This window comes from Macaca mulatta, chromosome 1 (assembly GCF_049350105.2).
Source record: "Macaca mulatta isolate MMU2019108-1 chromosome 1, T2T-MMU8v2.0, whole genome shotgun sequence".
Classification (NCBI taxonomy): Eukaryota; Metazoa; Chordata; class Mammalia; order Primates; family Cercopithecidae; genus Macaca; species Macaca mulatta.
In genome coordinates, this window is record NC_133406.1 from 20857969 (window position 1) to 20882144 (window position 24176).

The 24176-nt window shown below is 37.2% G+C and overlaps 1 protein-coding gene across 1 annotated transcript in view; it reads right to left on the reverse strand.

The window, feature by feature from the left end:
• Positions 1–13726: 13726 nt before the first annotated feature.
• RGS5 (regulator of G protein signaling 5) overlaps positions 13727–24176 on the reverse strand; it is a 55118-nt gene continuing 44668 nt past the window's right edge. The window contains 2 exon segments of the mRNA NM_001260517.1: positions 13727–14970; positions 19977–20143. Coding sequence (NP_001247446.1) covers positions 14809–14970; positions 19977–20143 — 329 coding nt within the window. The 3' untranslated portion in view covers positions 13727–14808.

Sequence of the window (24176 nt, forward strand, 5' to 3'; positions counted from 1 at the left end):
GGGGCAGAGCTACCCAAGTGTTTGGGTGCCCACTTCTTGCACCAATGTTCCCTGGATGTGGACATAGAGTCAAAGGAAATGATTTTGGAGCTTAAAGATTTAATGACTACCCTGCAGAGTTCCAGACTTGTATGGGGCCTACTACACCTTCTTTTGGTGAATTTCTCTCTTTTGGAAGAGAATGTATATTCAATGCCTGTACCACCATTGTATCTTGGAAGTAAATAACTTGGATTTTATTTTGCAGGTTCATATGTGGAAGGAGCTTGAGCTTGCCTTGAGTTTCAGATGAGACTTTGGACTTGATGTTGGCCTGAATTAAGACTTTAGGGGACTGTTGGGAAGATATTACTATATTTTGCAATGGGAGGCAGATGTGAGATTTGGAGGGCCAAGGGCAGGATGATATGGTTTGGATGTCTGTCTTCTCCAAACCTCATGATGAAATGTAATCCGTAGTGTGGAAGGTGAGGTGTGGTGAGTGGTGTTTGGGTCAGGGAATACTTCATGAATGGTGTGCTGCCCTCCTCATGGTAATGAATGAGTTCTTATTCCATTAGTTCACACGATAGCTGGTTGTTTAAAGAGCGTAGCACTTCCTCCCTTCTCCTCTTCTTGCTCCTGATCTTGCCATGTTATGTGCCTGCTCATACTTCAACTTCAGCCATGGTTGGAAGCTTCCTGAGGCTCTCACCAGAAACTGAGCAGATGTTGGTGCCATGCTTGTACAGCCTGCAGAACCATGAGCCAATTAAAGCTCTTTTCTTTATAAATTACTCAGTCTCAGGTATTAATTTACAGTAATGCAAAAATGGACTAATACAGTTTCTCATAAGAAAAATGGAGTAAAAATTCTAGTCTTATAAAATCACATGTGCAAGATATCTGGCATAGTATCCAACAAGAATATAAGCAAATTAAATTTGAAGTAAGAAGGAATTTCTACCATAGAAATTAAAAATAAGTAGTAGAAAGGACTCAAGTAGTAAAAAGAGGAAGTTCAGAAAAAGATGGGAAAGATTAAGCCCAAGAATAAATGATATAAACATATCAAAAACATAGAATTGTGGATCATCAGAGACAGAGTAGCTACAAAGACTCTGAAGGAAGAGAAACTGGACTTTGGAAGCCAATGTAATAAAAAATGTAGAAATGATTTGGAAATGTAAAGGAAACATCCAGATGTATGAAGTCATTAAATACTAAAGCGAGACAACCATGAACAAAATGAGCCAATATTAGGCTTCCATAAGTGGACATTAAAGCATAACCTCAAATGTTAGTAAAAAGTTCCAGACTTTGGGGAAACAAGAGTGACAGATGGTCCAGCTGGCTGTAATCTGAGATCAAACACCTTTTTTAAACAAAGAAAGCTAGGCAAAGGCTTTGTATGCAAGCCTGAATGGCAGACTAAAGGACAGTCCTTCACTTATGTGCTACTATATCTTTCTCTTTTTTCTTGACCACTTAGATAAACTTTGAACCTGTTAGTGTTAATCTCTAATGAGAAGGATTTATTATTGTTATTACTATTATTATTGTTTTTAGAGCTGGGGTTTTGCTCTGTCACCCACACTGGAATGCGGTGGTACAATAATAGCTTACTGCAGCCTTGAACATCTGGGCTCAAGTAGTCCTCCTGCCTCAGCCTCTTGAACAGCTAGGACTACAGGCACACACCACCACACCCAGTTAATTTTTATTTTTTATAGAGATAGGGTCTTGCTATGTTTCCCAGGCTGGTTTCAAACTCCTGGCCTCAAGCATCCCTCCCACCTCAGCCTCCCAGAATGCTGGGATTACAGGAATGAGAAACTGTGCCCAGCGAGAATAACTCTAAAAGATTATATATATGTATATGTGTGTGTGTGTATATATATATCATATATAAAATATATATGATCTAAGATATGCATATTAGAGAAATGCAAATCAAAACCACAATGAGATACTGTATGTATAGTATACATACACACACATTTATACCACAGATCTCCAATACAGAGCACACAGATGTCATCCAAGATTTTTTGTGTCTCTATTCCCAGCCCTGAAAAGATGCTATAATGCTGAGTTTGTTAGCAGCATGCTACAGAACCTGGTATAAGGAAGGAACTCCAGAGCTGGAGGTGGAGACCCATGCTCTAGGCTCAGCTCTGCCAGTACTATCCATGTGACTTTGCCAAGTCCCTTAAATTTTCTGAGCTCCAGACTTCTTACATGTGAGATGAACACTTGAATCCTACCTACTTTAACCACATCACAGTGTTGTGATGACGATCAAGTGAAATACCATAGGGAAAAGTTACACAAATAGTAGTTATTATTAGGTCATCGAGTAGACTGTGGCACTGAGGAGGCCAAAGCATCTGCAGTAGATGTCCGGTAGACCAGCTAACTGTCCATAATTATGTGTCAACTGGCTAAGTTATGTTCTAGGCTTTCAGAGCACAAGAACACCAGGAATAAGGCATGGTTCTATGTCTTTTTCTAGCTCACACGTAGGAAATGGCGGAGGGAAGGGGGTGGTGGCATGGAAATAAGGACATATTACTGCTATCTCTCCTGGTGATACCTGCTGCTTACTTTCTCTGATCATGTCCTAATGATTTACACCAGGAAGATAAAAAAGGAAGCAAATTGGCCTGGACGAGGATCTGAGAAAATAGCCTTATTCTATAGGTTATAAAACCTTTTTATCTGTTGTATCTCATTTATTCCTCATCACCTCACTGTGTTATAGAAGTCTAGGTAGTTTCATTTTTGCAAGAAAAAAAAGAGGTTCGGGAGTTAAGTTACTTGTGCTGCCCAAGATCACATAGAGAAAGAATCTACCCTGCAACTAAAATTTTGTGACTCTGAGCCACAAAATACTAATCCAACTAGAGGGAGATGATGGTGGTAATTAGAAAAGCCATTCTTTCATCCTTAAAGCCTCATATTACCTATACGCCATTTAAAAAAAATTTTTTTTAGTTTTATTTTAAGATCTGGGGTACATGTGCAGGTTGTGCAGGTTTGTTACATAGGTAAACGTGTCCCATGATGGTTTGCTGAACCTATTAACCCATCACCTAGGTATCAAGCCCAGCATGCATTCGTTATTTTTCCTAATGAACTCCCTTCCCCCAACCCCAACCCCTGACAGGCCCCCAGTGTGTTGTTCCCCTCCCTGTGTCCATGTGTTCTCATTGTTCAGCTCCCATTTATAAGTGAGAACACCCAGAGTTTGGTTTTCTGTTCCTGTCTTGGTTTGCTGAGGATAATGGCTTCCAGCTCTATCCATGTCCCCGCAAAGGATATGATCTCATTCCTTTTTAAGGCTGCATATTCCACGGTGTATATGTACCTCATTTTCTTTATCCAGTCTATTATTAGTGGGCATTTGGGTTGATTCTATGTCTTTGCTATTGTGAATAGCACTGCAATGAACATATATGTGCAAGCATCTTTGTAATAGAATGATTTATATTCCTTTGGGTGCATACCTAGTAATGGGATTGCTAGGTCAAAAGGTATTTCTGGTTCTAGATCTTTAAGGAATCACCACACCATCTTCCGCAATGGTTGAACTAATTTACATTCCCACCAACAGCATAAAAGCATTCCTATTTCTCCATAACGTCACCAGCATCTGTTGTTTCTTGACTTTTTAATAATCATCATTCTGACTAGCATGAGATGGTATTTCATTGTGGTTTTGATTTGTATTTATCTAATGATCAGTGATGTTGAGCTTTTTTTCATGTGTTTGTTGGCTGCACAAATGTCTTCTTTTGAGAAGTATCTGTTCATGTCATTTGCCTACTTTTTAATGGGGTTGATTGTTTTTCTTCTTGTCAATATGTTTAAGTTCCTTATAGAATCTGGATATTAGAACTTTGTCAGATGGATAGATTGCAAAATTCTTCTCCCACTCTGTAGGTTGCCTGTTTGCTCTGATGAGAGTTTGTTTTGCTGTGCAGAAACTCTTTAGTTTAATTAGACCCCATTTGTCAATTTTTGCTTTTGTTACAATTGCTTTTGGTGATTTTGTTATTGCAATCTTTGTCCATGCCTATGTCTTGAATTATATTGCCTAGATTTTCTTCTAAGGTTTTTATAGTTTGGGGTTTTACATTTAAGTGTTTAATTCATCTTGAGTTAATTTTTGTATAAGGCATAAGGAAGGGGTCCACTTTCAATTTTCTGCGTATGGCTAGCCAGTTCTCCCAGCACCATTTATTAAATAGGGAATCCTTTCCCCAATGCTTGTTCTTGTCAGGTTTGAAGATCAGATGATTGTAAATCTGTGGTCTTATTTCTGAGTTCTCTATTCTGTTCCATTGGTCTGTGTGTCTGTTTTTGTACCAGTACCATGCTGTTTTGGTTACTGTAGCCTTGTAGTATAATTTGAAGTTGCATAGCATATACACCATTTTCTGATGTCTGTACCTACAGTTCAAAGAGTCACTGATTTAGTTTTTACTAAAATATGCCATCTATATCTTTGGAATCTCTTTTAAGTCTGTTGCCTATCTTGAGGAAGTAGGTTCTGAGTAAATTCATTCATTTGGATTTCAATTGCCTTTATCTTCACAAGCAAACACTTCACAAGCCTACAGGCTGCTAATTAATAAAACACAAGGCCCTTCACACAAGCTAAAAATACATGTTATTTTGTTTCCTCTACCTATATTTAGTCATTCTAGAAAGACTGGACTGGGAAAATGTGGCAAAATGAGAGACACAATTCCTAAATATCATTAAACCTTTTTAGAGAAATAAAGTGCAGTTTCAAAGGAGTAAGATGATCCCCCTATAACTGCTCACCCCCTTAAGTGAAACAGAATGATATTAAAATGGAAAGTCACAATAGCTACCTGCTATAAAGTAATAATAAATAGCTCATTTATTTTCTCTATTTTTTTAATGGTTAGCAAATTGGCTGGGGATGTGCAGGGATAAAGAATCCAATAGGTATCTAATCTACTTATCCAGAAAAGGAGCAAAGCCACAGAGTCAAGGAAATTTGATACACAGCTACTTTGAAGGAGACAGAGTAGGTAACTATCTGCCTGGAGTGGTTTGGGGTTATCAATGGTCCCAACAGCTTCCTGTGTGTCTTGGTACCAGCCTTCCCTCCTCTCTGACTTGGTATTCATCACATTGGATAACATTGGGATGTGGGAGGGATGTTGTTTCCTGAGGGCAGTTAAAAGACATAGTAATTTTAATTTCTTTTCTTGGCTTATCTTCCTAGGAACTTAGGAGGAGATGGGTTACTGAAAGTTTACATGTCCAGATTTTTTTTTCAGAAGTTAAAATACTAGACATTGACTCTTTCAATACACACTTCAAAGAGAATTCTCTAACCATCTCAAACATTTATCTTATCTAATTCATAGAGACATATCTTTAGTGAAAGTATGCCAAACTAGAGGAATATCACCCATTTTGGCTAGTTGGGGTCTGATGGGTGTGAAGGAAGTCTTCCTGGGGAAAATGACATCTGTGTGCTAAGTCTTAAAAAATATGTAGATGTTGGCTAGGTGAAATAGAGGGAATATAGTGAATAGTACTGGCCTGTGTATAGCCTACAGCGTGAGAAAGCTTGGTGCATTTGGAGAGCTGCAAGAAGTTGCTGACAACTGGCTGGTTTAGAGAACTTTATCTCTCAGGCTGAGGATTCAAGACACCATTCTCCACAGCAATGGTAATCAAAATTTTAGAATTATAACAACATTTTAAGACTAAGAGTGGTTTTTGAGGGCATCCATATATGATTGGCTATAATATCATTATCTGTTCACTTAAAATATTCAAAATGCAAGCTGACAGAAATTCAGAAGTTTCTAAAGTGAATTTGTATTTTACTATCAACAATTGAACCTGAGTGAGTTTAAAATGATATATGGGCTGGGCATGGTGGCTCACGCCTGTAATCCCAGCACTTTGGGAGGCCAAGGTGAGAGGATCACCTGAGATCAGGAGTTCAAGACCAGCTTAGCCAACATGATGAAACCCATCTCTACTAAAAATACAAAAATTAGTCAGATGTGGTGGTGCATGCCCATAGTTCCAGCTACTTGGGAGACTGAGGCAGGAGAATCACTTGAACCTGGGAGGCAGAGGTTGCTGTGAGCCAAGACTGCACCACTGCACTACACCCTGGGTGACACAGTGAGACTCTGTCTTAATAATAATAACATATAGATACGTGAGGTGTTATTCAATCAATGGATAGTGAAGAGTACCCACAGGGATTTATAGACTAGACAAGTCTTTCTCTGTCCTCGGTGTCTGAAGACTACAGGAGGCTGTAAAGCATGGAAAACTGTTGAAAGGTTTGAAACAGAAGAATAATATAATCAGATAAATGCTCTAACTTATTTCCTCCCTTGTCACAAAAAGCAGTTAAAGATTATATATAAAATTAGATTATATATATATAATTATATATTATATATAAAATTATATATATAAGATTATATATAAAATTAGATATATAAAATTTATGTTACCTTTTTATAAGGATTTTCATTTAAGGGAGAATTCTTAAGTGATGGACAATGCTTAACAAAATGGAATAAATTGCAGATGACAGTTTGCAATGGGTAGTTGGGAAATTTAGTATGAGAACTCTGCCAGTTCGTCGAATCTCAGTAAAGAATAAAGCAAATACATGATCGTTGCTAGAGTAATATTTAGGATAAAAGACTTATGTGTGCATAAATCTTTATTTATTACCTGGTGGTGTCAGAGAATGGGGATGTATATAATGTATATGAATTACCAATTTTCATAAAGTAACACTACGATAGACAGACCTCTCTCTTCCTCAATCAAACCAGTCTTCTCAATCAGAACACGCTTTGTTTCTGGGCTGTCTTCAGAAAGATTTTAAGAAGCAAGCAATATGTGTCATCCTGTTGGAATTATTTACATTAAAGAATGAATGGCTGTCAACTTCCTAATAGAACATTTTACACTTAAAGGAGTAGTTTGCTAACCCAAAAGGATAGTTAGTTGGGAAAATTATTACAGAGATATAGGAGAGGAGTCTATTTTGAGAAGCAGAGTGTTTTGGGGTCAACTCTATCCTATCATTTCTCTAGTGTCTTATAGTTCTTTGATATCAACTTTAAGAATGTCCATTATTATGGTTATAGATATGTAAATGTGACATAAAATGAATTTTATTCCAGAGAAAAAAAACCACCCACAGAAGGAATCAGATCATATTGTAAATATTATGGCATTATACAGATGTGTAACTCTGGACAAACGTTTCACTTCTATGGGCCTCAATTTCCTCATATATAAAATGGAGATTGGACTGGGTACGGTGCCATTGTAGGAGGGCAGAGTGGTTTTTCATGTGTGATGACCATTTCCTGACTGATCACTATTAGTAATTTGGCTAATATGACTGTTCAGGCGAGTAGGTTCCTCCTTTGTTCCCTGGACTCTAAGTGTCTGTGCCTGCCAAGCTGCTGGCATCTAAGCTGAAAAGAATCTGCACAGAGAGGAGGAGTGAACTTTCATCCTGGGCAAATGAGAGCATTTGTAATGTCTATTCCAACTCTGACATTTTCTGTATCTGGACTGGACTTTTTCTTTTCTTTTCTTTCCTTTTTTTTTTTTTTTGGAGATGGAGTCTCGCTCGCTCTGTTGCCCAGGCTGGAGTGCAGTGGTGCGAAGTCAGCTCACTGCAACCTCCGACTCCCTGGTTCAAGCAATTCTCCTGCCTCAGCCTCCCAAGTAGCTGGGATTACAGGCACGCACCACCACTCCCAGCTAATTTCTGTATTGTTAGTAGAGATGGGATTTCACTATGTTGGCCAGGATGGTCTCAATCTCCTGACCTCATGATCTGCCCGCCTCGGCCTCCCAAAGTGCTGGGATTACAGGCGTGATCCACTGCACCCAGCCTAGACTTTTTCTTTATCACCTTCCTTGCTCATTGTTAGTTGAATTGCTTGAGAAACTCGAATAGTATAGAAGTTAAGGCTTTTGTTTAGTGAAATTAAAATAGTCAAAATAAATGTTCAGTTAAAAGAAATAAGGGAACATTAATCTTCATTCATACTTCTTCATGAAAGCGTCTAGGCTCCAATTTTTGTTTAAGTGTCTCTTCTGTTTTCCAAGAATTCTGCTTGGAAGCAAAGAGGCTTAGGGCATTTAGCAGCAAAATCTGAGGCAGGCATCTATTTCTCACTTGTCACAGACAGTTCCATCTAGGGGCAGTCACAAGGCATCACTTTTTCAAAGCATAACTGACCTTCAAAACTGCCTATGGGCATACCCACCCCTGTACCCCTGTCATCAACAGCATTTTTCTATGGTGAAAGTGACTTGAAAATGTGACCTCATTAACAGAGACCAGGCTAACCTGGCCATGAAGACTGGCTGCCAAAGATCGAACAAAAAGGTTTGCTTTTAAATAAAATTTTCATGGATATCTTTTATTGCTTTAACAAGTTAAACTGTTAAAAGAGGGCAAGATTTGACCAAAAAGTGGAAAGGCATGGAAAGTGTTTTAGGAACTTGCCAGATGAGACTAATTCAACAGCAGAATGCAGTGGAGGCATTGGGAAGCCATCTGAAAAGGTAATGAACTTGGTAAGTGGTTTATGGGCAAAATAATTTTCAAGGTACTACTGATTTAGAAAATGTAAAACTGGTACAATATGCTTTAGAAATCTGATAACTTGGAGAGCTTGGCCTACCTGACTTTGACAGATGGTAGAATGGTTTCCTGCTTGGAGAGTGGTTAATTTAGCCTCTTTTGCTCAAGTTAGAGCTAATAACCCTAATGTCGTGAGGGATTATAAGGGGTTACTTTTGTTTATCAGACCAAACGGGCATCTGAGAGACAGTCAAACTGATCTCTAATCTCTGTTCTGTTCTGCTACTGATTTGCAGAGCGACCTCGAGAATGTCACTTCTCTGTAGGGGAAACAAAGAGGTGTTGATGATCTTTGCTCTAATAATAGTTCTTGGTGAAAACTCTTGGAAACTCATTCAAGATAATTAAAATAAAGAGAGAGTAGGTGGTATTGAAATGATTCTGGGGCATTATATCTATATTAAATACAGCTAGGCCTCATGGGACCTGGGAATAAAAATTAAGAAACTTACCAGAGACCAAGACAGACACTCTCTTTAATCTCTCTTTGTCTGTCTGTCTCTCTCTCTTTCCATGGTTTCTCCTTGTAAATCTTCTTCTAATGCTTCTTTCTGAATATAAACTTTCCCCTTTTACCCAGTCCCAATCCCACTAGTTGTATGATCCCCTTTTACCCAGTCTCAGTCCCACATTATCTTAACTACCTGAGCACCAAATCTATGGTCATAGAATTAAGCTGCTTACAGTGGCATCTGGATTTCAAATCTTTCAGATCTTTCACCAGGGGAGGAAGAGAAAGGAACTACTATACTCACTGAATATTGCAGGATCCAAGTGATATAATATGTTCAGCCAGTTTCTAACAGTGATGGCAGCTGAGTCAATAAATTATTGTCACCTAAATCCAAGGGAAAGTAGTCAACAGAGTTTATGAAAATGGGGCACTTTGTATTTCCCTGAGTTTTGCATGTCAGGCTGTATTACAGTTATCCTTTATTAGTAAGCATCTTCCTAATTCATCAAGAGCTCACCTGGTGTAAGAAGCATGGTGAAAGCACAAGTCTATCTTAAGGAATAATGTTTCATATAGAAAATACTTGGGAGTCAAGAAGGACTCACATGAGGCTGTTATATAGATATATATTTAATATAATATGTGTGATTGTGGTTACAGATACATATTTGGTGCTTTATTTATCCAGAAGCATGAGTCACATAGTACATAAAGTATTGAATACAAAATTCTAAAGATAAACACAATTGTTCTTGAATTTAAAATGTATGGGATAAATGCTTACAAATGGATTTATAAACCTTTCACTTCTACTTCATTCTCCTGGCTGTGTCTTCTGAAGATGAGTTGCTAGGTGCAACATTAAGAAGATAGCTCCTTCAAATCCTGACACTATATGACACAGAAAGAACTTTTGGCAAATATTTATTCAGCTTACTTGTCTCCAGTGGCAAATTTCTCAGCATTTCTCTTTGTTTTGTCTATGCCTTAGCCTGTACGTTTTTCTAGAAAGGAAGTTAAATGCTTTTAATGTATTAATTATTACATAATTGAAGTTAGACCCAAATATGTTAAATATTTCCTCTTGCAAAGGGAGAAGAGGAATGGAGAAACAGGGGTAAGGTGGGGAGGAAAAAATACCTCAGGTGAGAGAACAAGTAACTTGCAAGAGGCTTATTAAACTGTATGTAAATGTTGAAGAGGCTGATTTGTAGTTTCTCTACTAGAAAAATAATAAGATCTATTATTAAACCGTGAGTTGAGAATAATATTCCAAATGTTTGTTGTTGTCGTTGTTGTTGTTGCCTATTACTCTCTGCTATAAGTTTCCATTCAAAGCCAAGAGTGTTTTCTCAATTGGAAGAGTTGATCTTTTTAGATTCGGGATGGGTAAGTGATGCTGGGAAAGCCTTTCTTTAAATATTAATTGCTCTTGTTTGCCTTAGAATCTATTTGGTGAAAAGTGTGTTTAACATAACAGTAGCTGCTAAATTGTTAACTAAAGAGCCTTGTGCAAAGCAAGTGTTCAATACATCCTTGTCTGATAGAATGAAGAGACTATAAACCAGAGAGGTTTAATAGCAATTGAGCCAGGATAAACCAAGATGCACCAAACTTTATGTCCAAAACCTACATAGAGTTGCCTAGTCCTTGCATTTGGATGCTTGGATGTTGGAAACTGCATTTTCCATTCTCTGCTTTCTGGCACATGCAGCCAGATATGGACAGGAGACCCTCAATATTTATTCACTTTTCTGGTCAAGGCTTTCTAGGATGTTAAAATCAAATTTTACATCTAGCTGCATTGCAAGTCAGGAAGTACTTTCCTGCAAATATGGAAGATGACAAAAGCCAGTTTCAACCAAGATGAGCTGCTCTTAAATATTTCCTAGCAAAGGGATTAATTTCGTAGGTCTGGGCACTTACTTTTTAACCACTTCCCTTCTCCCTTTCCTTTTCTTTTCATGACCATTCCCTCCTAAAGTTGCTAAATTCCCAGGAAAAAGGAGAAATGACCTGCTAGGGGGAACAGTTTCAATAATGAAATCATTTCTCTGAAATATAACTGGCTTTTTCAATGATTCTCAAATTTGTTATTGGATAGGCAGTTTGGTAAACCTAGAAGGGAATGCTTATTAGTTTATCTATTTATTTGTTAATGGCCCAGTTTTTATTGAAATGTTTGCATGTCTGTTACTCTTTAGAAAATAATTAACAGCTCCATCCTATTCAAATGGCTTGTGTACAGAGCACACATCAACCAAATAAAATCCTTGGCTTTGCAAAGGATAAAAATAAAAATAATTTCTTTCACCAAGTTCTCCTTGGCACTGAATTCTACTTAAAGCATAATTCATACAGTAGGGAATTGGAGTACATGGGGTATGGAGAGTAGGGCACAAAATGTCTCCATACATTTGACTTTATTGATTTGAAAGCAAAGTCACTGAAATGCCTCAGTTAGTTCTGCATTTTAAAAGGTGTATACCTGGAAGAAACAAAAAAAAATTGTGTACGTGTGTGCGTGTGTGTGTGTGTGTGTGTGTGTGTGTGTGGCGGGGAAGATGGGAGGTTATTCACATGCTTGAAGGCTATTCACACTGCTTTAACAAATAAACATGGAACATACCTCCTAATTAACTGTAGAGTTAATAGTCTGTCTCTTTGTCCTGATGTAATTTAGATCTTAATCTAACCCCAACTCTAAACTATATCAAACCCAGGCAGAAAAACTGAAGTTACAGGCAATCACCTGGGCTAATCTTAGTTTTTTTCTCAACAGTGAGAACCATATTCTCCTATTTCCATTGACCACAATTTGGTTCCACCACCTTTCTACATCCTCAATGCACTCCCAACTGTAGTTACATTTTCACAGGGGAGGAAAACTCCAGCACAACAGTGTTCTTGCATCAAGCTTCATGCTTTCCCAGACATTTATTTACTCAAGGGAACGTGGAGAGGAAGAGGAGGAGGGAGATGGAGTGATAAGTAGATGTTACACATGTTTTTCCTGGAAAGATCACCCCACTTTTTCTAATTTCCGAGAATTTAAAAAATGTATTTTATCTCTATTACCATGGAAATTACTAGTAACGGGATTTTTTTTTTCTCTTTTCTAAGTTTCCAAAAACTTTCAAAAGTGTTCAAAGAAATTTTCTAGAACAATTTTAATATGTTGGATTTCTCATTTGGGGCTGGAATGTTTGTATGCTTTTTAATTTTATTACTTCATATATTAGAAGAGTTTCTAATATGTGTATGAATACAATTTTAAATGTAAGATTATATAGATGTAGATACAGATAGATAGATATATGTAGATATATAGATATAATGTCACAATATCACTATAAGGCATTCCTTCTTCCATTCTTTCTATATCTCCACAGAACTGCTCTCATGGTGCCCTTTCCTGCCCTCTACCTCCCACATTCAGCTTATTAAAAGGTAAAAGCCCTTCTTATTTTCCACTGAAAAGTCTACCCACTTTCATAGGGTGTCCAGTCAATTTGTGAGTACAGTCCATTGGAGTCTTCATAACATCAGCCCTCTAGGTGAGATCTGTAATAGCTAGTTAATTATCTGGGAATTTTCAAACATTTGGATATTTCAAATAATGTGAATAAAATACTTGAATTTTAAATAATTGTTTCTTCAAATGTTTTCACATTAATGAAAAAATAATGTACCAAGATTTTGGATTTCTAGCTGTATGAGAGAGTAAAGGGTTGGCACTTTATTAACTTGGGGGCAATGTAGACAGATGTTGAAGCTGGTACTGGAAGTGCACTCTGGAAATTTTTGTCTGAGTTTCTCATCAGTCCTACAGAATTGCATGCAATGAGAACGTCATGACTGCAGTGTTGATCTGGCCTAGCTCTGGACTGCCTGATGAAGGAGTTTCTCTAAAGTGAGCAATACTGGCAAATATGAATGAATTCATACCACTAGCAATTGTTGGCAGAACACCCAGCCACTCTACCCATTTTCAGAATGTGAAATGGCAAGTATTCAGCAGGGCAAATTATCCTTGAAGTCACAAAAATAGGGAAAATCCAACAAGCACCGTCAGTGTTTACCTGAAGAATACAGTCTCATAGTTGCTTCACTTTCAACATTCTTAGGAAATAACCAAATAAATGAGCTACAAATATGGGAAACTAAGAGTGTGTGAATGAAAAAGAGCAACAGAAGGAGGAAATACAAGACTAGACAATGTAGTCTTCTACTTAACATTTCAGAATTTTATTAATCCTTTAAAAATCACCCTCTTTCTTTTGAGTTAATATCCTCATCTCGACTACCATCATACATGGTTTAGTTTGATTCTGTTACTAAATTCTGTGAATCATTATTTAAGCAAATCTACTAAATATTAGAAAAAATTCTAGCAAGACTTACAATCATGAAATACAGAATTAAAAGTTTAAACCTACCAAAACTCCTATGGCCTATCATTTAGCTGTGAATGAGGCATGTCAGGAGTATAAATCTGCACTTTTGACTGTAAGTAAAATTTACTAATGCAGGAAGCAAAACAGTGAGGGAATACTGGGGTTGCTAAAAGGTTACTTTTTTTTTTTTTTTTTTTTTTTTTGCAAAATGCAGTGTACCTTAAAAGTGTCTCACTTAGAAGGCCTCTACCTGTAGTCACATTTATTTTTCTAAAGACAATTTTGTGTTTTGAAGATAAATGTCATTAGTCTATGATAATAGCATGATAGGACAATTAGCCATTTTAGACTTGACCATATTTTCTCTTGTTAGTGTATAGCCGTCTTGATATTTAGGTGGGAGACTGCTCCAATGGAGCAACAGTTTCATTTTATATGATTGGATTTAGAAATTCATGAATTTTAAACACATAAGAATTTTAAATAATTTGAAAATGGAAACATTTGACCTATAGTCTAGGAGCATAAATACATTTATAAAATACTTCATTGTTCACCTTAGGTCATTGATTTAAAACAGAATTTGGTAACTATGGGCAGGCGGAGGGGGCCAGTGAGGAAGGTATAAAAGAGAAATCTATATGAATTGTGCTCAGATTGATTTTGTATAAACACAGTATATTCATGGTTGTATCTCTTATTAATAATACCCAGCTAACATGAAGGTGGTGCCAGGGAAGGATCAATATTTTAAATAACGTATTTGCTTAAAATACCATACAGTGGCTGCTTCATAAAAATCTTATAATCTTTTATTAACCAAGTTCAGAAATAATTAGAGGGGTGATCTCCCTGGATCAGAACTGAAACAAGTGAGATCAATTAAGCTCCTTTGAAATAGGTCTGTCCACACTTATATTCTGTTTTAGACCAATTTAGGTGGAAATCTATTACCTAAACCCACATTCACTGATATCATATTCTTGTCTTATATTTCTTTGCCTTAGGCAGGATTTGTCTGTGATTCTGACTGGGTCTGACTACAAACTGAAGATATCTTAATTAATAACAGGGCAGGAAGAATTGAGTAGGGAAACAAGGCCTTTGGACGGTAGATAAGTATCTAAATCTATGTGGGCAAAAAGAGTAAGCAACGTCCCCTGGGATTTTTCCATGTGGGTATCATTGAGCAAAGCTGCTGTGGGAAGATATGTAGATTAATGGGAAATGCAGGGTTATTATGGAGGAAATAACTCACAGGATGATTTCATAGCCTGGCTAGATTACTACTTGATTAACTCCTGATAAAACTCAGAGCGCACAAAGCGAGGCAGAGAATCCTTTTCCATCAGGGCATGGATTCTTTTCTGGGCCATGTCAAAGCTGCTCAGGGAAGGTTCCACCAGATTCTTCATTGTGATGTCCTTAGTGAAGTGGTCAATATTCACCTGTGGGCCAGGAAACAGGGTCACTACATAAGCCTAGGTTATAGAATTTGACGAGGCATGAAGAAGGAGGTAGAATTTCTTGTCAATAAAACATAAGAGGGGAGGAAAGTCATTAAAAAGTGAGACATGTCACTTCTCACTTCATAGGCAATGGGTTAAGACAGCTGATGTTCCAACAGATGCATCCAACCGGTATTAGACACCCACCAGGTGTCAGACCTCCCATAGAAGCTAACACACACATTACTTATTTAATCCTTGACAACAATCCTGAGAATGATTCTTCTCTTTTATAGAAAAAAATACGTGTATGCAGAAGGTTAAGAGGCTTCCCCAAGATCACAGAACTGATATGTGTATTTGAATCTAGAGAATCAGAATTTGAATCCAGGTATCCTGGTACCTTTTTTTTTTCTTTTCTTTTCTTTTTTTTTCAGATAGAGTCTAGCTCTGTCACTCAGGCTGGAGTGCAGTGGTGCCATCTTGGCTAACTGCAACCCCTGCCTTCCGGGTTCAACTGATTTTCCTGCCAGAGCCTCCCGAGTAGCTGGGATTACAGGCATGTGCCACCACACTGGGTTAATTTTTGTATTTTTGGTAGAGACGGGGTTTGCCATGTTGGCCAGGCTGGTCTCGAACTTCTGACCTCAGGTGATCTGCCTGCCTCGGCCTCCCAGAGTGCTGGGATTACAGGTGTGAGCCACCGCATCCGGCCCTGGTGCCTAATTTTAAAATTGTAACACAATATTGGGTTTCACATCTAGTGGAGGAATTGAACAGAGAGAAGTAAATTCTCACTGGGGATCCAGGACCTTTTTCATGGCTCCAGAAGAACAAGAAAACTTGTTCTTTCCAAAAACAAACCAGGAAACAGTCATTCTGACAGAATAATAATGAAAACAGCTAAGAGCAATTAACATTTATTGAGTGCTCGGTCTGTGCCAGGCACTTTGCAAGGATGAACTCATTTAATCTTATAACTCTATGAGGTATAATAGATGCTGTCATCTACGTTTTACAGTTGAGGAAACAGATGCACAGAAATGTTACATGATTTACTCAAGGTTCATCAATGGTAGAGAGAAGATTCAGAAACCCAGTGATGTGGCTCTAGTAGACTCCAGCACTGGGATGCGCTGTGGCTTACATGTCCTGAGTGCAGGGCCTGTACATTGCAACCATACTAGGGTCTATGTGAATGGTTCCCCTGGAGTTGTGCAAGGTACAGCCTGTTTGAACTTGGCTAACTATGAGTTTAAAGGAATCTTTATACTCCAAGTTGTAAGATTTAATGATTCTTAAGGATTTTGAGTGTAAAAGAGACAGAAACAGAATCCAAATCAGCCTATGGTTGTGAATTGAAATGTTGATAAAGGTTTTGGGTCTCTCCTGGGCTGTTAGAGGTTCTTGGTACTGAATAGAGTTCTTTGGGCTCAGAGAATTATGAAGCAGCTATTAGTTAGAGTTGGAGACAAAATGCATGATTCCCTGAGGAGCCAGGTCAGAACAGACAGCAGGAATGAACTGTGCTTCAAAGTCCAGGATGAAGGGCGTTGAGCTACAGTAAGATTTTCCAGAGGTGAAAGGGGTCAGTGTACTTTATGTAGGCCTGGTGGAAGACCAGACTGTCAGAATTGGGATCAGCGTCAGAGCCGATGAAGTCCAATGTCTGCCTTTAAATGTGAAGACCTCAAAGAGCTCAGATTACATGCCCACAAACAGCTAGTGCGAATTAGAGGTGAGACTGTAACATAGATTTCTCTGTTCTCAGTCTATTTTCTTCCCACCACACTGAAAGCAATGCTTCTTCCTTCTCTTATATTAAATATATATCTGCATTGAGCTGAGTAAACAGGCTTATTCCAAATGATTGAGGTTCTAAAAATTATAAAAGTAGCTCCTAATCTTATTTTTTAAAGGAGTGATGCATTTTAAAACCTCTAGGACATAGTATCCACCGGCAAATAGCAGCTATTTCTCTTATTATTTTTATGTGCTTAAGCCTTGTTTAATGAGTCATTCTGATACATATTTATCTGTTTAGTTATCCAGAAAAAATATTATTTCATTAATTTGAAATATAGTCAAATGATAATTTGCAATGTATAAATTATCTACTTATTGACCTCCACATGGCCATTTCTCTTGTTTAAATTTAGTTCCAATTCTTACCATTGTATCTCTCAGTCAGTGTCTTGTATTAAAGAGTTGAGGTGAGTATTCAGAGAAACAAAACTCAGATTACTATTTGCCTGGGTAATTAATCTAGGTCTTATATAGGTCAATTTCACCAAAATTAAATAGTAAATATTTACGTCAAAATACAAAATTCGGAGAATTTTTTAAGTAATAAAGGCTATGATTTAACATACTTCAGGTGCACGTACATATATACAAGATGTTTACAGTTAGAAGAACTGAGGATTAGAGAGCTATAGCTAGAGACTTGCCCAAAGTCCCACATCTAAGAATGTCTGAAGTTGGATATTTTCATGCTTTCCTCTCAAAAATATTTCTTGAATGCTTTTCATGTGCTAGGAGTAGGAGTCACATTCTCTCTAATGCCCAGCTCAGGATCATTATTCTACATAATCCTGGGATGCCTGTATTTGGGGTCTAATGTATCCTATTGTAACCTTGCATAAGCATAGATCATTTAGAATGAAGGGCGAGGCTATTTTAATTATAGTCTTGCCACTAGTCACCACAATTTATTTGTAACTCAGCGAGCCATGGTATTATTTATTTTAAAATTATATTTTAGATTAATGTATCATATTTTCATAATAACCAATAATGTCTTCCCAGAGCTCAGAGTAACTAACAGTTATCTGAGTGGGGTTTCTACCATTTGTAGGTATTTCGGCAAATCCTAGAATTCTGTGAAGAGGAAGTCAAGTGATAGGAAGGTAAGTTGGAGAATCCTTTGAAATGGGGAAATGCATGTCCAATTTAATATTAAATTAATCTTCTTGTCAGTATATACAGAGAAATAACATGCTGACAGAAGAAAGGATGGCCCAGCACAAATGATAACAGAAGTAGGGTAGAGCGTTGTGCTTAGGGTGGAGGTTGAGGAGAAGAAGGGGTGATCTGGAGAGAATTTCAAGATCAATATCCACATCAAAGCTAAATCTAGCTTCTTTCTAGGACCTTTTCATTTTTGTGGCTTTGACCCACAGTACTCTACATTCGCATACTCCTAACCTCCAACCCTGTGTCACGGAGGAGGCACATCTACTAGTACCAAGGTACATAATTTGTCCATCCACTCAAACACATTTAGGGTAACTCATAACTAAAGAAATACACATCTAATGGTGGAACTCCAGGAATCTAGAGCGTCTGCGGTAGAAAAGGGATATTTGGGAGTTTTTTTCTCTCAAACATCTTAAGTAGATTGCTGCCTACTCACAAGGCTTGCCCAGATCACCTCTGTGCTTGACTCCAAACCTTGATGAAACATTCAATTTCCTGACTGGATTAAAAGAAACAAGTGAAATTAGAGCAACCTGACCAAACTCTGATGAACAGGGCTTGCTGTGGCCATCCTGAATTCCACAATAGGCTTTCAATGTGGTTTTATAAATAACAAAGAATAAAGCAGATCAACTTCCCCAAAGTTTCTTTGAAATCAACAAAAATCTGGGCTTTAGTAGTCTGTCAGTCGTATATTGGCTTTCAACATCTCTAGCACCGCTTTCTTGTTATATTTTGATTTTCATGAGTAAATGTACCATTGTCCCAACTACAGTGTAAATGACAAAGTCCAAGTGGGAAAATAAAGGATAAAGAAGAGTAGAGAGGGCAAAAAAGAGAGGTGTTTAAAGGAAAGAATAGGAATGGGAAAAGAAAAAGGAACAAAGAAAAGTTGTAGAAATACTCATTAGGCATTAATGAGTTCAGACACTGAGATACTGGTTGATATAGTTTGGCTGTGTCCCCACCCAAATCTCACCTTAAATCGTAATAATTCCCACATGTCAAGGGCAGGACCAGGTTGCAATAATTGAATCATGGGGGTAGTTTCCCTTACACTGTTCTCGTGATAGTGAGTGAGTTCTCACGAGAGCTGATGGTTTTATAAGGGGCTTTCCCCTTCACTCCACTCTTATCCTCTCTCCTGCCACCCTGTTAAGTGGTGCCTTCTATCTTGATTGTAAGCTTCCTGAGACCTCCCCAGCCATGCAGAACTGTGAGTCAATTAAACCTCTTTCCTTTATAACTTACCAAGTCTTAGGTATTTCTTCACAGCAGTGTGAGAAAGGAATAATACACTGGATGAATATCACGGAATGCTTGGGACCAGAAATGTTTCAGATCTTGAATTTTTTTGAGATTTTGAAATATTTGCATATACATAATGAGATAAGATATCTTAATATGAGACCCAAGTCTAAACACAAAGTTCATTTATGTGTCATATATACCTATAAATATAACGTGAAGATAATTTTATGTGATATTTTTAATAATTTTGTTCATGAAAAAAGTTCTGGCTGTATTTTGACTGAGACCTATCACATGAGGTCAGTGGAATTTTCCACTTGTGACATCATGGTGCTGAAAAAGTTTCAAACTTTGAGGCATTTTGGATTTTGAATTTTCAGATCAGAGACGTTCAACCTGTATAAATTTTTATACCCACTATTTAATTTAATCCTGACAACATCTCCATAAAGTAGTCTCCATTATTCTTATTTTCACAAAGGAAGAAATGAGACTCAACAACTCATGCAAGATTTCACATTGGTATGATCCCCACTGGAGGTTACATGCTAGTGAGGTGAGACCCATAAAACTGGAAAGCGGTCTGAACAGGATTCATGTTCATATATACTTGACCATATTGCTCTGTCTTTGTACTCAGTGGGTGCTTAATAAGGTGGCTGACTCACAAATAGGACTAGCCTTTGGCTCCCAACGGGAGGTCTGTGTCTCAGATGTAAATCCTTCCTGAGAGCTAATGAGCTGCCCTTAACTGACCCACCTACCCACAGACCAACCTCTTTAGGAGCCTCCGTTTGAATGAATTCTTCATATATTTGCTTTGCCTTCTCAGCCATCTTGGCAGGGGACTTGATCTTCTTGTAATCCTCACAGGCAATCCAGAACTCAAGGTTTTCCTCACTGAATTCAGACTTCAGGAAACTTTTGAAACTGGCAAGTCCATCTAGAAAGAAAAAAAAGTCAGTTGGAGAAATGTATTAATTTACTTAACAAATGGCATACCCTTCTATATAGCCTAGTCTTACTTAACGTTGTTCTGTCATTTACGTAAGAATCTTACAAATGTTAACTCATTTAATTTTCCTTAAAAACCTAAGAGGCAGGTGCTATCAATATCCCATTCCCTAAATGAGGTCAGAAAGATCAAATGACTTTCCCATAAATAACCAGCTGCTAAGTGGCAGAGCCAGAATTCAAACCCAGGGAAGTCTGACTCAAGAGTTCGTGCATTTTTCCATTATTCTAAGCTACTTCTCAAGAGGTGCATAATTCAGCTTCTTGGAAAAGAAACTGTCCAGTAATGACTGCCTGCTTTCTACTGCACTTGGACTGGGAGAAAAATACAAGGCCAACACAAATGTTATATCCACGAGAGAAAGGGAAAGGGCTTACCAATACTATTCTATGAACAAAGTTTTAGCTCATTCATGTCTAGCTTCCTTTACTCCTTCATTCGAATGCAGAAGGAATGAGACAGAGATGGAAGACAGACAGCAGAGAATACAGAGCTCAAGCCCTGCTCATCATGCAGAGCCATATGGAACTCTAGAACTAGATAGAGAGATTTACCACATTGTCTTTCCAAACAGTCAAATGCAATGTCTATTTAAGTGACAAATGTTTACCTATTTACGTATCAAGGAACACTATTAACACTAATGCCATTCTGGATACTTAACAAACTACCAAGGAGAAAATAATACATTTAAAACTTGGCTGGTCTATATAAGTAATGTTAATGTTAAGTATCACTATGAACTACTTACAATTCTTTATTTTCTCTTTGTACAGATGATTTTTGTTTAACTATTATGTTCCAAGCACTATGATAAGTCACAATGATAAGTAAAATAGACATGGTTCCTGTCCTAATGGAGATTATAGATTCTGGAAAAAGTAGAAAGAAAATGAAGAAACAGAAGAAACATTTACACAATGAAAGGAAAACTGTATGAAAGGTAGCAACAGAGTCAAAGGAGAGTCCTGACTTTATTTTAGGCTAAGGGAAAGCAAGGAAGTAACATTCAATTTGAGACCCAAAGGATGAGTGGGAAAGGGCCAGATGAAGTTACCCCATGTAGTGTACTTACCATGTCCATCAATTATACATCAGGTTTTTTTAACATGTTGAACTTAATATGATTATAGCTATTATGATTCTGTTTCCGGTGTACAATTGCTCATGTAGGATAAAATTTAGTTTATAATTTTAAAACTATATCTATATATAATATATAGATATAGTCCATATAGATATAGCCTATTATATATAGATATAGTTTTTTAGTTGTAAACTAAAACTATAAGACTAAAATTATAAAATTATAAAACTATGTATATGTAAGGATTCTTGGGCCTGATCCAATATTTCCTTCTCCTTAATGCTGAATATATATATGTATTATTCAGCATATATTACACACACACACATATAAAAAAATATATATATATATTTATATATATATATGTGTATATATATATATACACACACACACCAAAATTCTAAACAATGTATAGGGAGAGAATTCATGTTCATTTAATATCTAAGAAAAGTAAAGATTTCAAATGAGAGAAAATACTCTAATTTTCCAGAGGCTGTGTCAAAATCACAGACCTACCCTCAGTAACACGTTTCAAATGTCGCTTTGCCCCCCCGGGCAGAAGGCAGGATTATTGTCACCAGTACTTTAAAGTCTAGTTTTCTCTAATTTGCCCCCACCTGGAGACACTTCTGCAATACATTAGTTGTGCTTAGGGATCATATTTACATTCTGAATTCATTTCCTTTGGCCTAATTTCCATTTATTCTTTTTCCCTATTCTTTTTATAGGCTCTAAATTTGTATTTATTAGTCATTGCCAATACATTGATTTCACACAAGCATAAAATGTATGCAATGATAAAAACAAAGACACTATATATAGTTTTCCATTTTCAATTTACCTCCTGTATAATTTTACTGTTCTCATACCCTTCACAGTACCCTGAAACCATACCCAATTTTAAAGAAAAGAAATGGCTATGATGATCATTAACTTGTATTAGGGTCACCATCAATTTCAGGATCCAAACAAGATACTTTGCAATTTGATCCCTTCTTCCTGTACTTACCTTAAATACATTTTCAATAGATTAACAATACAAATATATCTAGGAGCAATGGTAGGTATAAAAAACAATTTTCAACACTTGTGAAAAGAAAGGAAAAGAAAAAAAAAGAAAAAACCACAATTTTTTTCTAGAAACTTGGCCTTAAGAATTACTTTAAAACCATTTGATAACCTGTTAACTGGATAAAATCAGGTGTATTTTCTCTCTCTTCTAATATTTCCTACTATATTTCCAGCACTATTTGTCTTAACTTAGTGACACGAGAGTTAATGTAAGTGCTAAAAGAAAAATATAAGACTTGTTTCTCTCTCTGTCATGGTAAAATGTCCATTGTTTCTTAAACAAAAGGTGTCAGATAGTCTCTGTTAAAATGAAAACATTCTCAGGCACGTTTTAGCTTCCAGGAAATGAAGTCTTACGAGCTCCCACACAATAAGGTCTAAGACGGTGGAGGCAAAAATAATTCCACAGACTAACTCTGTGACAAATTTATTCTCATTAGCCCCATATCCCCACAACTTCTCTCTGAATCACCCATTCTGCATCTTTGGAAAGCGTAGAGACAAAATCTCAGTCCTCCCAAACATTCTTATTTGTGACCCGGGGATGTATGTCGGGATTCCGCAGAAATGTTCACATTTACTGTCTTTCCAGGGAATAAGCTTGCAAAATAACTTTCCTGTGCAGCAAGTCCATTTCCTGGATACTAATTTCATAACTTTCATTAAATTCCACAATATTCCTTTAACCTTTTTGTTCATGTATGACTCATAAAATAGCTTTACATTGCATTGGTCTGTAAGATGTGTAAAGCTATTCCTTCTCTAAATCTGTGCCCCTGGCTTTTGGGCACTCTCTAGAGGGTCCCTCTAAAGCCACCTCTGAGACACCTTCTCCTCTTTAGCCTCTGGTTGTCTGTCAGTTCCTTCCTCAGCCATTCTCTGTGTTTAGTTCCTATCACCCCTGCGGACATCCTATTGGGTCAAAGTCAAACACAATCCAGGCCAAATGTCTCTATTCTGCAAAGAACACCCATTTCTTCTTTGCCCTACCACCATTCCTCTACCCACTCCAGTAAAGCCTCAGCACACCTCCCCGACAGATCACCACATTCTTCCCTGCTAGGCTTGCACGGAACCTCTCAACCCACCTCTCCAGGCATCCACTATCTAGAAAGCCAATGAAACCCACATGATTATCTGGTCTTAGGGAAAAGCTCTGGGTTGTAATCTACATTACAATTCCAGAGTTTGCCCTAATGAATGGTGTCACTTTTGACATCCATGTAAACTAGCAGCCAGCCCTACCTAAGAACAAGATGAAAATACCTATAAAATCCCTTTGAAAATTAAAGGAGCATTAGACAAATCCAAGTCAGTTTGCTATAAAGGAAAAAAAAATTAAAAACTAGATTAATGCAAATCTCTTCAACCAGGGGGAATAAAAATGAAGTCATTGATAGTTGATAAGCACCATTTCTAACTTATTGGTTCAAAATTATATTATTGCAATAACTTGAGCAAGTCATCAAATCTCTCTGAGACTCTGTTGCATCATCTGTGAAATAGAGATACTAATGCAACCTATCTGATGGGGTTGTGCTAAGAAATAAATGATTCATATAAAGTTCTTACATGGTACCCGACATAATTATCATTATGTAGCTCAATACATGTTGGCGTTCATTATCGTTATTCATTACAAATTTAAAATTAATATTTTAATTAATTAAAAGCCCAACTCCAATGTTGCCTCATCTGTGAGGTAGTCTTTACCTACTACCATTGACTTGCTCTTGAGGATTTTTATCATTATGAGAGAAGCAGTCACTTTCTGTTCTTTTGTTGGGATTGTTTGCTTCTATA